The 14,972-nt window shown below is 42.6% G+C and overlaps 1 protein-coding gene across 5 annotated transcripts in view; it reads left to right on the forward strand.

The window, feature by feature from the left end:
- Positions 1 to 14,972, forward strand: part of DYM (dymeclin) — a 247,205-nt gene that overhangs the window by 185,751 nt on the left and 46,482 nt on the right. For all 5 annotated transcript variants that reach the window (XM_075185845.1, XM_075185862.1, XM_075185857.1 and 2 more), the window contains 2 exons: positions 6,237 to 6,419; positions 12,111 to 12,224. In XM_075185845.1, the coding sequence (XP_075041946.1) occupies positions 6,237 to 6,419; positions 12,111 to 12,224 (297 nt within the window). The remainder of the gene's footprint in view (positions 1 to 6,236; positions 6,420 to 12,110; positions 12,225 to 14,972) is intronic.

Raw genomic sequence — 14,972 nt, forward strand, 5'->3', positions numbered from 1 at the left:
CCAAAGGCAGGTACGGCACTGAACACCCAATGGTTATAAGGTTGGAGTGCCCTCTCTTTCACCTTATTTGTTAGACTGTCAAAGCCTGTCCCGATAAGGATGCCGCGTAGAGAAATAAAGGGCTATACGGATGAATAGCCTACCTCTGTATGACATCATCCCTCTGGAAGGCCCGTTTTTATTTTGAGCCGTGTTTCCGATAATTCATCTCAAGCAGCAATAATTATGAAGCACAAGTGAAGCATTTACATGTCTAACTTGCTGGCTCCAGCCGCTATTTATCTGTCTGCAGCAATTCAGCAGGAAAATAGGGTGAGGTTGGTTTTATTTTTAGCTTCCCTTAGTTCCAGTTCTTTATATCTGACTCGTACATGAGATTTCTAAGATTATCTCCAGGAGTATTATGTATATTGTCATTGAACACAAGAGCCGAGCATTCTGCAGGGTTATGTAAAGATAAAATCTCTCCCCGACCGCACGTACGTTATAACCTGCTGAAATGCCAGGTCTACAAACACAGGAGACACAAACCAACATATCTGCCCTGACAACACTGTAAAACTATATTACTGGTACAGTCAGGCCCGGCTTCATGCCAGAAAGCTCATAAACTTTTAAAGGGGCACTAAAAGCACACACTTCATTACGCCGCCTTGCCAGAGGTATGTGTTTGTGCTGTTATAAATCACAGAAGACGTGTTACTGAAGATTCATGCCAGCCGCCAATGGCCGCTTTAATATTGGAGTCTGAATATGTTTCTCCCTTACTGTAGCCACTTACACTTCCCCCCACCACCGCATACAGTTGTTATTCTGCCACCTTATGTATCCATTGTTCCCTATACCTCCTAGATTGTAAGCTCATGTGGGCAGGGCCATACTTCCAGTTTCATGTCATTGAATGTTGTTTGTATCCTGACCCCCTCTATGTACAGTGCTTTATATATAAAGGATAAATATAAGACTTTGCTAAATGGCAGCAGCCTGTATGATGATGATGAGGGGCTATCTTACCTTTACTTAGCTATCGAAATAGCGCTCTTCCACAGCGCCATATTTCTTGTAAAAATCCGTCCCACCTGTCGAATAAATAAAGTGCTCCGTTAACAATGTGTCTTCATCACTGCTCTCAGTCCTTACATCACATACATTGTGTCATCATCACTGCCCTCAGTCCTTACATCACATACATTGTGTCATCATCACTGCCCTCAGTCCTTACATCACATACATTGTGTCATCATCACTGCTCTCAGTCCTTACATCACATACATTGTGTCATCATCACTGCCCTCAGTCCTTACATCACATACATTGTGTCATCATCACTGCCCTCAGTCCTTACATCACATACGTTCAGTGTCATCATCACAGTGGCCTAGTGGTTAGCACATCTGCCTCACAGCACTGGGGTCATGAGTTCGATTCCCGACCATGGCCTTATCTGTGTGGAGTTTGTATGTTCTCCCTGTGTTTGCGTGGGTTTCCTCCGGGTGCTCCGGTTTCCTCCCACACTCCAAAAACATACTGGTAGGTTAATTGGCTGCAATCAAAAATTGACCCTAGTCTCTGTCTGTCTCCCTCTCTGTCTGTCTTTGTGTGAGTGTGTGTATATATTAGGGAATTTAGACTGTAAGCTCCAATGGGGCAGGGACTGATATGAATGAGTTCTCTGTACAGCGCTGCGGAATTAGTGGCGCTATATAAATAAATGATGATGATGATGATGATGATCATCACTGCCCTCAGTCCTTACATCACATACATTCAGTGTCATCATCATCACTGCCCTCAGTCCTTACGTCACATACCTTTATTGTCATCTTTATCACTGCCCTCAGTCCTTACATCACATACTTTCATTATCATCATCACTGCCCTCAGTCCTTACGTTACATTCATTGTGTTATCATCACTGCCCTCAGTCCTTACGTTACATTCATTGTGTCATCATCACTGCCCTCAGTCCTTACATCACATACATTGTGTCATCATCACTGCCCTCAGTCCTTACATCACATACATTGTGTCATCATCATCACTGCCCTCAGTCCTTACGTCACACACTTTTATTGTTATCATCACTGCCCTCAGTCCTTACATCACATACATTCAGTGTCATCATCACTGCCCTCAGTCCTTACATCACATACTTTCATTATCATCATCATCACTGCCCTCATTCCTTATGTTACATTCATTGTGTCATCATCACTGCCCTCAGTCCTTACATCACATACATTGTGTCGTCATCATCACTGCCCTCAGTCCTTACAGCACATACCTTTATTGTCATCATCATCACTGCCCTCAGTCCTTACGTCACATACATTGTGTCATCATCACTGCAGTCAATCCTTACATCACATACTTTTATTGTCTTCATCACTGCTCTCAGTCCTTACGTCACATACATTGTGTCATCATCACTGCCCTCAGTCCTTACGTCACATACATTGTGTCATCATCACTGCCCTCAGTCCTTACATCACATACATTGTGTCATCATCATCACTGCCCTCAGTCCTTACGTCACACACTTTTATTGTTATCATCACTGCCCTCAGTCCTTACATCACATACATTCAGTGTCATCATCACTGCCCTCAGTCCTTACATCACATACTTTCATTATCATCATCATCACTGCCCTCAGTCCTTACGTTACATTCATTGTGTCATCATCACTGCCCTTAGTCCTTACAGCACATACCTTTATTGTCATCATCATCACTGCCCTCAGTCCTTACGTCACATACATTGTGTCATCATCACTGCAGTCAATCCTTACATCACATACATTGTGTCATCATCACTGCCCTCAGTCCTTACGTCACATACATTGTGTCATCATCACTGCCCTCAGTCCTTACGTCACATTCATTGTGTCATCATCACTGCCCTCAGTCCTTACATCACATACGTTGTGTCATCATCACTGCCCTCAGTCCTTACATCACATACTTTTATTGTCATCATCACTGCCCTCAGTCCTTACATCACATACTTTTATTGTCATCATCATCACTGCCCTCAGTCCTTACATCACATACTTTTATTGTCATCATCATCACTGCCCTCAGTCCTTACATCACATACTTTTATTGTCATCATCATCACTGCCCTCAGTCCTTACATCACATACTTTTATTGTCATCATCATCACTGCCCTCAGTCCTTACGTCACATACTTTTATTGTCATCATCATCACTGCCCTCAGTCCTTACGTCACATACATTGTGTCATCATCACTGCCCTCAGTCCTTACATCACATACTTTTATTGTCATCATCACTGCCCTCAGTCCTTACATCACATACTTTCATTATCATCATCATCACTGCCCTCAGTCCTTACGTCACATTCTTTCAGTGTCGTCATCATCATCACTGCCCTCAGTCCTTACATCACATACTTTCATTGTCATCCTCACTGCTCTCTGTCATTAAATGCTAATTTTCTAGAACTAAAATCTATATATATATATAATTTGTTCTTACAGGGTTCGAAGCCTTTTCACCAACTTTCCAGTATTACCTGACATTCACTGTAACTGACAATGTCTGTCTATTTTTAATAGACTGTTAAAGGGCCGGTAGACTGAGTGAACAACTGATTGGCTTCGTTTTAATGTGCATTAAACATGTGGATTGAGCTTTAATCCAGGTTTTAAAAACACGTGAAATATGTGTGAATTTGTTGATGTACATATTTATAGCTCTGCATGTAAATCCCTGAACAGCCGTGGGTGGTGGGGCATTCTATAAAAGGGGTATTTAAATTACAAGACAATAGCCTCCTGTAGAAGTTGCATGTTTCTGGAGAGAAGTTTGTGTATTCGTGAGCCTGCGCTCCGTCTATTAAGCGACATTTCTCTGGGTTATAAAACACGACTCTGTGACCCGTGGAATCCAGGAATCAGGTGACCCCAGATTTAAAGTTTACTTCCGATAAATGCCAGGGTTAGTAAATGTGCTGTACAGCGCTGCCTGCCAGGTTCTTGCTGTAATGTACACAAGCCGTCCTTACACAAACAGAAAAACCATAAGAATTGCAGGAATTCCACCAGAGAGACACCCTTTCATTTAGTGCAGCTTTGACCGTCCTGCCAGACCAAGCGCTGAGGTTAGCTGGTGCCACGCACAGAAACCCTGATTGGTATTTGTTTTGAAACTCGTGTTGCACTTGGCACTCGCTTAGCAGAGCCCATTATTCTGCAGGAGACATTGACTTTTATCTCATTGTCAGCGGTCCGATTATTTCCTCCTTTACTGTACAGTGTCAGAGCAGTGACACAAAGGGGTCTGCGTGTACTGTGGCCAATACAACCAGTGAGGACGATATATACGCTATGCACAGGCTTTAATAAGAGTTAAATACTGCTGTAATCAGACTCTGGCTGTGGTCTTCTGACTGCTGGGTCTTGTAGTTCCTCTATAATTAAAGGGCCACATGTTGCCTACCTATGGGAGAATAGGCTCAAAACATCAGATCCCTGTACCCATGTCCATGTTATGTTTACTGTTTTCATGTATGTCATATTTGTATGACTGTGGTGTGCTACGGAATCTGTGGCGCCATATAAATAAACGATAATACAAAGGCTGGTACACACTGAATTCAGCATTTGCAGTGTTGCTTACAGAAAAAGGAGGAGTGGTCATGCCACACTGGGGGAAGAGCTGCATCTGCCACTGGCGCACCCCCCGCTCAAACTCTGTGAGTAGTAGGTACCTCCCAACATACCCGGCAATCGGGACTAAGGTCCTGACTGTCGGGACGGTGGGACTGCCCCACCTAAACCAAGACAGTTGTGTATGTTCGAAATAATACGTACCCATGCCATCTAGCAGAGTACAAGCTACTGCTTTCTGTAATCAGGCATTTTAGGCTCACAATGCTCCTTAATATTCAGCCTGTGCTCATATTTCATCAGTCATAAGTCACTTTTTATACTTCTTTATGCGTAATATTACTAGTAGTCCTGTCATATGTTTTGTAGGTCCTGTGGTGGAGTTTCTGGCTTTTGGTAACGGCAGCAGATGACTTCTGGGGCTATTCTACGTATTATAAAGGACAGCAGCTGTCTAGGGCTTAATACATATCAGATCTAGGCTGTTATGAGGATGTTCCAGCTTTTGTTGTTACACATTTCTTCCTCCTCATGTAGAAATATCTACTTTATATCAACACCGTGACATTGTTACATTCTCTGCATGGTACAGACATGGTTAGATTATCATTTCCTCATCCCAAACCTCATGCCTCTTACTCATCACAATCTCCACATCTCTTCCCTGCAGCCGTGAATGTGCTATTATTGTGCGATTTCATACTCCCATCTCCAAACATTGACCCCCATGAGAGGCGCAACCAGAGGTCTCCATGAAAACCACTGTAGCCACCGGATCTGAGCAACAGAACGGTTTTGCAATGACAATATGTGCTATAAACTGACTGTCACCTGTAGGACTTTTATTGGGAATGTAAGAGGAGGGGGATTGGTCCATTAGTTTTTCCCCAGACATAGGGCACCGGTGTCTGTTTTCATTATAAGAATACTTTCCATATTGCTACAATATTATAGTCAGGCCTGAATGCAGTCAGACACTTATTGGCTCATATTCTCCTAAATGCAGATAAATGCCAAAAAAAAGACAAATTTCTGCAGAAGTTCACTTCATTTTGGTCTGTTGGTGCCATATTCACTACAACCACTTCATGCCTCAATGTCATCTCTGGTTTCTACAGAATTGATTGGATGCATCTTATGTATATTGGTTTCGCTAACAAATTACTGTCTCCACTGAGATTAGGTGATGATGTTGGCTTCTAGGACATTAAGCTGCAGTTTTCATGTACTTGTGATCCGGAATGCTTGGAACTGCCGTAATTTGGATTACCGTGCTCAAAATATACTAAATTACATTTAAAACTTCCCCTGGTTTTTCCCCACACAACCCCTGACATTCCCCTCCTCATTACAGTGTTTAGCAGTGCTCCTCATAGTAACAAGCAAGATTTTATTTTATTTTTTCTTTTGGTTTTTGGAGCTCTCTGGATAATAGATATCAGGGTGATGGATCCCAAACGGTATAGGAGTATAGCCCACATACTCTGTACCATGGCAATAATAATGTTGCTGCTTCTACTATGGTATTTTGGTGTAATTGCTGTTGCTGGTTATTATTATTGTGCGTAGGTCATTCCATAATCTGTGCTTTGTTTTACACAGGCCCAGGACCTGAATGTGATCGAAGAAGTCATCCGAATGATGCTGGAGATCATTAACTCCTGCCTGACCAATTCTCTCCACCATAACCCGAACTTGGTGTACGCCCTGCTGTACAAGCGAGAGCTCTTTGAGCAGTTTCGGAGTCACCCGTCCTTCCAGGATATTATGCAGAATATAGACATGGTAAGTACGGTTAGAGTATTATATCCATCATGTGACTGCGTAATAATTATTTTATTATCATTTATTTATATAGCACCACCAAATTATGTATGCGCCAACACCCAGCTCCAAAAAGTTACACTCACGCAGCTTATGGTCAGAGTAACCCTCAATCTCATGTATTTTACTCGAGTCGCTGCTAGTTTTATTTTCATGGGTTGTAGCGTCACACAAACAGCAATTGTTCACAGGAATTGTAATCTGCAATATTCTCCAGCACTAACTCACTTTCCCAACACGAATCCTTACACCGCAGTCTGTAAGCACAGTTTTTATTTCCATAACTGGTCAGTATATTGACATTTATAAACGTTTCATAGGGGAAAACTCTTGTTGTAAATGTTTCATAAGTATCCCCCACTATACTTTCTAACATACAATGTGATGACCTGTAAGACTACTGTAAATGGTGACAGTGACCGCTGTAAGTCCAGGAAAACTAATCTTCAGCATTCACAGAATAAACACGGTGTATAGACTCTGCTACAGGTAATTTAACAACTAGACCAGCCAGGCAGGGGCTTAAGTTTGGAAACCTGAACCTCAGGACCTACTTGGTAAATATGGGAAGTCCACTAAAGTGGGCTTTATATATTTTGGTCTGGTAAGATCGAACATTTAGGGTACAGTGATAGAATTCACATTTGTGCCTATGCTTTCCTTCATGTAGTCCTGATCATGCCGGAATATGAGGACACAGAATAGATGATCTTATTTGCAATTATAACAATGATGCATTTTATTTATTGTACTGTTTATAATCCACAAAGTTGTAGAATGAGATGTATTCCAACACCTTCCCCAGTGACACTTAACATCTAATTTCTGTACCACGAACACACACTAGGGTTAGTTTCATAGGATGACCTGAGAGTCTGGTGGAGACACAGGGAGACCATACATACTCCATGCACCCTGGCAGGGACGTAACACTCAATCACTGGGCACCTGGTTTGGGCTTCCAGTTGTGGTACGTGCGCCAAACCCACACATTAGAAGAGCAGACTCAGGAGTGGATGGGACCAGCTAACCCCTATCTGCCATGGCCTGCTCCGACAGCAGCTCTGTCCTGGTCAGAATTGTACCCAAGGCGGCAGTGCTAACCACTGTGCCTCCGTTCCCGATACTCTTCCTATATCAAAATCTGCTCTTTCCACTGATTTATTAAATGTTGAATGTTTTTTGGTTGTTTTCTGTCGGAGAGCAATTAACTACAGGAATTTGGGCATGAGTCTGAGATAATCATCTAATGTTAGTCCCAAGTACTTAAGAATGAATAGACTATTATTAGGAGGCGACATAAACTATGAATCACTGCACTACTTTTTATTTTTATTTTTTTAATGTAAACTATGCAGAATCATGCTAATAAAACTAATCACCTTCTACTGCCCTGTCTGCAAGTAAACTAGTCACCTTCTACTGCCTTGTCTGCAAGTAAACTAATCACCTTCTACTGCCCTGTCTGCAAGTAAACTAATCACCTTCTACTGCCCTGTCTGCAAGTAAACTAGTCACCTTCTACTGCCTTGTCTGCAAGTAAACTAGTCGTAATTTTACCAGCTAGTTCAGGCCTGGCCAACCTGTGGCTCTTCAGGTGTTAGACCCAGCATGCTTTTCCAGTCGACAGCCTGCTGATAGCTATTAGGGCATGCTGAGACTTGTAGTCTCACAACACTTGGAGAGCCACAGGTTAGCCAGGCCTGAACTAGTTTAACCACAGGCTAATTTCCCTTATAATTACCCCCGTTCTGATCCTGCTCATTTTATTCTCCAGGCTCTCAAGAGTAAAGATATGCACAAAATGAGCAGTACTGAGTGTGTGTATCAGATTTGAACTTACCGCAGTTCCATTGTACACTAGTATCATGTGATTGGATGAGCCCCGTTCAGCTGAGAGTTTGATCCGGAGTCTGCGCTGCTCACTCTCGTTATTCTCCAGGCTTGGAGTCCAGGGGAATAGATGAGGAACAAATGGGGGGATCTCCCGGCTCAGATAGGTGTAGCAGCGTAGGGATAACATTTTAGTGGTGACTGGAGTTCTCCATCTGTGATTTGCCACATGCTAGCCATACACTATGTAATTTACAATGTTGCATGTGGCATTTTTGCCGGACGGTGATCATTTATTTAATTTGCAGTAATGCATTTTTTTATTCTTGTTAAAACAACAAAAACTTACCCAAAAAGCGAAAAAATAGTGTGATAAATGTGAAAGTGTACCATTATATATATGACTGAGCCCTTGGGATATATAAAGAGGGGAAACTTGTCGGTTAAATAACCATGATGTTGTTCACATTCCACCATGGGGATTGAATGAAGCCGTCCTACTATGGTTTGTGTGTTTGCTATCAAGCCAAATGAGTACAGACAGCCGTATGAAGTGGTCCTCTCGTGCGAGCGTTTGTGGCTGTCTGAGGTCTAGTCTTTACAGTAATGTCCTTTGAACTGGATCTACCATGTATCCTTAGGTCCCTCTGACAGACGAGTAGGAAAACAAACACAATTTAGGATGGTCCATGTATATAGTGTGATGTGTGTTAGGTCTAAGTGTTGACGTTTCTTGTGTTCTGGCCTCTCTGCTATCCTTTTCCTGTCCTTGTTTTTTCCCTTTGAAGGAAAATTGTACTTAGTCTTTTCCATTTTTTTTTTTTTTTTTTTTAAAGTATTTAAGTGATGCAAATAATATCACTGGGGCTGCATATTATACAGGACCCTGGTATCAGAGTGCTACTGGGCACGGGCATCCCAACTAATCAGGGCCTTGGCATTGCAGCTAATAAGAATCTTGCTTAGCACCGGCATGCAGCTTAATGAGGGAACTGGCATTGTCCCTAATGAGAATCTGGGTGGGCTCTGGTTTTCCTTGTAATCAGAGCACTGGCGTTGCATCTAATGACTGGTCACTAGCATATCCCACCTTGTACCTGTTGAGAGGTTTCCTGGGCACTGGCATTGCGCCTAATGAGAGGCTGTCTAGGCACTGCCTTTCCATGTGTTCAGGGCACTGGCATTGCACCTGATGAGAGGTTAGTTGAGCATTGGCATCTCACCTAGTCTGGGAACTGGCATTGCACTAAATGAGAGGCTGTCTGGACACTGGCATCCCATTAAATCTGGGCTCTGGCTTTGCACCTGAGATATTGGCGTGTTGCTGGTATCCCACCCAATCAGGGCACTGGCATTTCACCTATTGAAAGTCTGACATAATCAGGGGAGTGGCATTGCACCTATTGAGAGGCTGGTCGGGCACTAACATCCCACCTAACCAGGGCTCTGGCATACCACCTAATGAGAGGCTGGCCGGGCACCCAGTTCAGCTGCAGATAGGAGGGACTCTCGGTATTCCCATGTGCAGTTAATCTGGTGCTCTGCAATGCATTCTGGGCCATTGCAGCGATACATCAGCTGGTATATGTAGCTCAAGGACACTATGAATGTTGCATGGCACACATTACTTTTCATACATACAGATGTGTATTAGAAACAAGCGATGCTGAACCTATCGTATGGTGCGCTGGTACCACAGCTAGCATGCTAGAATAGGTCACTGATTTATATGTAGTGCTGCAGGAATACATTGTTTGTTCAGAGCTTTGTCCAGGTTCAGAAACTAAAAGTAATTTATTACTGTTATTAAGTTCCCTGCATTTACTTTTATTGTCTCCATGCCAGAGAAAGGTATCGCAAAATAAAGAATACCCAGATCCTTTTAATATTGCCGCGTTGTTAATGTTGCATTAGTTTTCAGGCTCCTTAAGCCTCCTGCACTGCAGAAAATAGGTTAAAACTTTCTTAATTTAGCTAAAAACCACAGCAGACACATGAATCTCGGAAATGCTTCAGCAGCCTTTCATGTTGAACCTGGTGGAAACCACGGGTGAGGATGTTGCTGCAGAATGACTGTGTCTGCCGTATACGCTGCTCATGGTGGTGGCGGAGGAAACCCAGCCCGTCTGGCTCGATTCTTGTTTCTGCTTTGAAATGCTACACGCTGCCCTTGGCCTGAGTGCCGGAGAGATGTTGACTCTGCAGTTTGGGCAGAAGAACTCTTACAAGGTGCCAGGTGAAGAGCCCTTTCTACATCAAACCCAACTCGTACCCTGCGTGCGCTTCCAATGTGCTCTTTGTTACCTGTCTGAGTGATGCTGGGACCGGACCAGCACTTCAACTTGTCCAAACTCACCGGGGTTTATTTGTTTAATTTAATCTGTATCACAAAACAGTCATTTATATTAAAAATACAGTAAGTGCGGCATTCCATAACAAGTCTTATTTCAGATTAAAGCCTTGTTCATTGACTTTATGGTGTACGGCGCTGCGGAAATCTTGTGGCGCCTAACAAATAAAAGATAATAATAATAATAATAATAATAATTGACTTGCGTTCTCTATCCAGATTTGTGATACAGTATAAAGGGTAACAGTGTTTTTAAAGTCCTCTTGAACAGCAAGTTATTTTATACTAATTAGTTATACTTTTATATTGTTTCTATGGGGGTGGTGGCGGATTCCGATTGAGCATAATTTTTGTTTTTAAGTTTGTTTTACGCAGGTAACAATAAATTTGAATTCTGTGTACATAAAACCTAACTGTGAACACAGAAGAATGATGACATGCTGTTTCTTTATGCAAGAATATACACAGCACAGAGGGGGTCGTATAATTACGTCCACGTAACTTTTCCTCCTTCCTGCCGCAGTCTGGTCCTGCAGAGCTGGTACCGATCTTCTCATCCAATTCTAGGGAAACACAGTTGAGCAGTAATGATGGATATTGTGGGGCAACAGAAATTGCCACAGAAGTCTTAAGCTAGGTGCACACCCGATGCGATATCGTTAACTATTTTACCAACGACTGAAAGTCCCGATCAGCAGCCGATTCCTGTGTACACACTATACATGTTTTACACGATTTACCGTCTGATCTGTGCTCTTCATCTGTCATAACCATCGGCTGAAAAGTCTGTGACTCTGTAAACTCTACGGAGATCTATGGACACTGCTGGTCTGGGTGGGGATTATACAGACATTACTTACAGCGAGCGTAAAATTCTGATTGCTGTAATTCCGAGCTGGAGTCAATTCCAACTTGCTGAAAAACTGACCGACAAGGAATTACAGCAATCAGAATTTTCCTGCCGCTGTTTGTGGTGTCTGTATAATCGTGTTTGCACTAATGACTACCACCGGCTGGTCCTGAGTGGATGCAAACGGCAGAATTGGCACAACATTGTTCCATCGTTCACAGAGATTTTTAGTTTATCAAATCAAACTATACGATGTGCTTTGGAACGATAATTGTTCGTCGTTGGGGCATACATATTAATGTGATATCTGGCCGAAGGGTCCTTTATCGTGTGATTGGCCCAATAATCGGTTGAAAAACCTGTAGTGTGTACCTACGTAGTCAACCGCTTTAATAGTCCTCATACCAAATCAATCTACCTCTGATCCTTTCTTTTATTGATTGAAATGTTCTGCATTGATTAAGGTGTAAATTAGTAAAACTTGGCAATAACCAGTGTTTTCTAATGAGGGAAATGACGTAGGGTTGAGCGGTGGATCTGAGCACAGTTTATATTCGATTGCAGTATTTGCAGACAGACTCAGTCTCATCTCTCTCTCTCTCTCTTTCTTCTCTTATAGGTCATCTGCTTCTTCAGCTCCCGTCTGGAACAAGCCGGAGCCGATCTCTCCGTAGAACGAGTCCTGGAAGTCATCAAACAAGGCGCAGTTGCACTGCCCAAAGACAGGCTCAGGGTAAGTGTGGATAGAGGTCAGCGCCTGCCCCCCAGTGTGACAGATTCTCCCCTCCACCCCCCCTGGCTCCAAAATATGGAGCCAGTGGGGATGGAGTGGAGTCCGACGCATCACATTCACATAGATATATATTTGCATAAGATCTATGTGGTAAAACCAATTTACCAAGATTGTGAACAGACTTATGAAAGGCTCTGACCTGTCTTCTGCTGTTGTACAGCAATGATGTATCCATCCAACTATGGTACGATCATAGTCCCTCTTTTAATGACCTTTTACCAGTAGTCCCTCTCACATACTTCCGTTCTGACCCTATTTTCACTACAATATCTCGCTGTTCCTTTTTCAGCCAATTTTTCCCTTTTGTCTGTCTATTCCCTATTATTATATCGCCCCTTGTTATACATCTTAATGGCTATTCACTATATTGTCCTAAAAGGCCACTAAACCTAAAATATAAGTTCATACGTAAAAGAGCAGATAGTAGTTTAAACATTCCAAAAGTGTTTTGGGCGTGTGGACTGGATGCTCTTCTACAACTAGTACACGTCGGAGAGCTGATTGAAGACGCATGTAGGGAGATACTTTGTTAGAAATTGCTCATTCCAGTGAACAATCGCTTTGTAGTAAGTACACTGTAAGGCTTGTCAAGGTTGTTACATACGTATTTGTGAGTTTTATATAAGTATACCTCTAGGACTGTGCAGTTTATTGCCGCAGTTTTCTTTTACTTCATGTGGAAAAGTCTGTTGGACGTGCTCATCTATACCATGCGATTTACACAAATGAGAGATGTCCCTCTGTCACCGTTTGACATACCAGAAGGTGCGCTTTTATAGTACAGAGGTTAATGAACTTTCATATAAATGTAGATTTGGCGTCATCCTCAGTTTGACAGACGCCTGACCTGATTGGTTACAGGCTGTGGAACTCTCTGTGTCTCCAGTTTTGTAGAATGAATACAGTAGGCGTTCTGACCCCAAGTCAATGCTCTTAAAGATCTAGAGCTGGGATTGCTGAGGCCAATAGAGATTGTACTGTCTGCGTCTGTAGTGGAGCTGTCTGACAATGTACAACTTGTAAAATAAAAGTTTGTCTGTTGCGAAGAAGCATTTTGTAATAAATGCGTATGTCACTGTTTCCATCCTAGATGTTTATTTAGTATTAACTAGACAGAAAAACCCAGGAACGCTGCTAACCTCACGTCACACACACAGAGATGCACCGATAGTGACGGATCCCAGGTTAGCAGCGACAACTGCGGATATATCTGTCTTGAACCTACGTGTACCAGCATGTTTAATGGGAGCGTTTAAGAGGCCACTGTGGTATTTGGGAAAGCATGTCTTTGTTCTTAATGGAAGCTGCACATAACTAAAGCTTTACTGTAGCCCGACAATGCAGCAACAAGAATAGATTATCCAGCAATGTGCAGTGTATGTGTAATAAGTCACACTAATTACCAGCAATACATATCCACCTTTACATATTATGTCCTGCCCTCAGGACACCAGTCCTAAATAGACACTAAAGAGTCAGACATGACCATAATATGAAGCCATGATTAAATTATGTCCATCCCCAAAAAAATTCTGTATATTAATCTGTACTAATTAACCTCTAAGTATGAGAATGGCACGTGTCTGATGCCCGGGTCTCCTAATAAGGAGACACCCCAAAAACCTCTCTTACGGCTGCAGATTGCAGGAGAATTTTGATTTTTTTTTTGATACGTTAGAGTTTGTATCCAGACAGTGCTCAGTCATGTGACGAGTCGGTCTGTCACGTGTGTGCATCTGCAGAATACTCCGCACCTCTGTCATACTGACACTTGGGGGGGATTTAATATCACAATTAAAAAGTTTGTATGGCTAGTTTTAAAATATCTAAGTTAGATATTAATAGTAGGCACACTTTGCAATCCTCCATTGTTTCCCCATCATATTATCCCTTTACGTTCTCTCCTCTATCACCGCTTCCAGTCCCCCCTCCGCCATATTATCCCTTCAGGTTTCCCCAACCCCTGTATTATCCTTGTCTAGTGCAGGTAAAAAATCCTTGTAACAGTTATTCTCATGGCTGCTTGTAAATCTGCTGTAAACTATATTACCTGTGTTCTACCATCCTAATGTCTGGTGCAGCTATATGGTGATGGCTGTGATTCTGCTTTATACACCCGACTTCCTTCACCTGTCTCTCAGAGTCCTATTTATAGTTGGCTGTATTTCACGTGCTATATATAGTTTTCTATAGGCTCCATTGTTGACTTTTCTTATCGTCACAGCTAATTGTGTGGGTGTGATCTGTAGACTGTCATTGTACTCCCATACTCAGGTCAATGCAAAGGGTGTAAACCTTCTGCCAGGGTAATAATTGCAAGGCCTAATCTGCTTTAGTTAAATCACCGCCGTCTCTGACACGTCACCCGTCAATGTAAGCTTAATGTCACCTGCTACCTGCAAAAAGAGGAGGCAGCCGTTGTGTTTGTCACTCCAAAGAATGGTGCCTGTGAATTGACACGGAACCAGTGATGGCATTGATGCATGAGGCGCTATAATGATGTCACTATTTCTTAGGGAATTGATTGGCTGCTTCTCATGTCTTTGTGATATGACGACATGCATTGTTGCATCAATGACGTCGCAGATACCTAGCAAGGATAGACAACATCCTAATAAATATAGGTGTAGCCCACTGTGTATAGGAAGACTCAGCAAGCGTCATTTACTAGCATTGCATGTCAGGTGC

This window comes from Mixophyes fleayi, chromosome 1 (genome assembly GCF_038048845.1).
Source record: "Mixophyes fleayi isolate aMixFle1 chromosome 1, aMixFle1.hap1, whole genome shotgun sequence".
NCBI classification, from domain to species: domain Eukaryota; kingdom Metazoa; phylum Chordata; class Amphibia; order Anura; family Limnodynastidae; genus Mixophyes; species Mixophyes fleayi.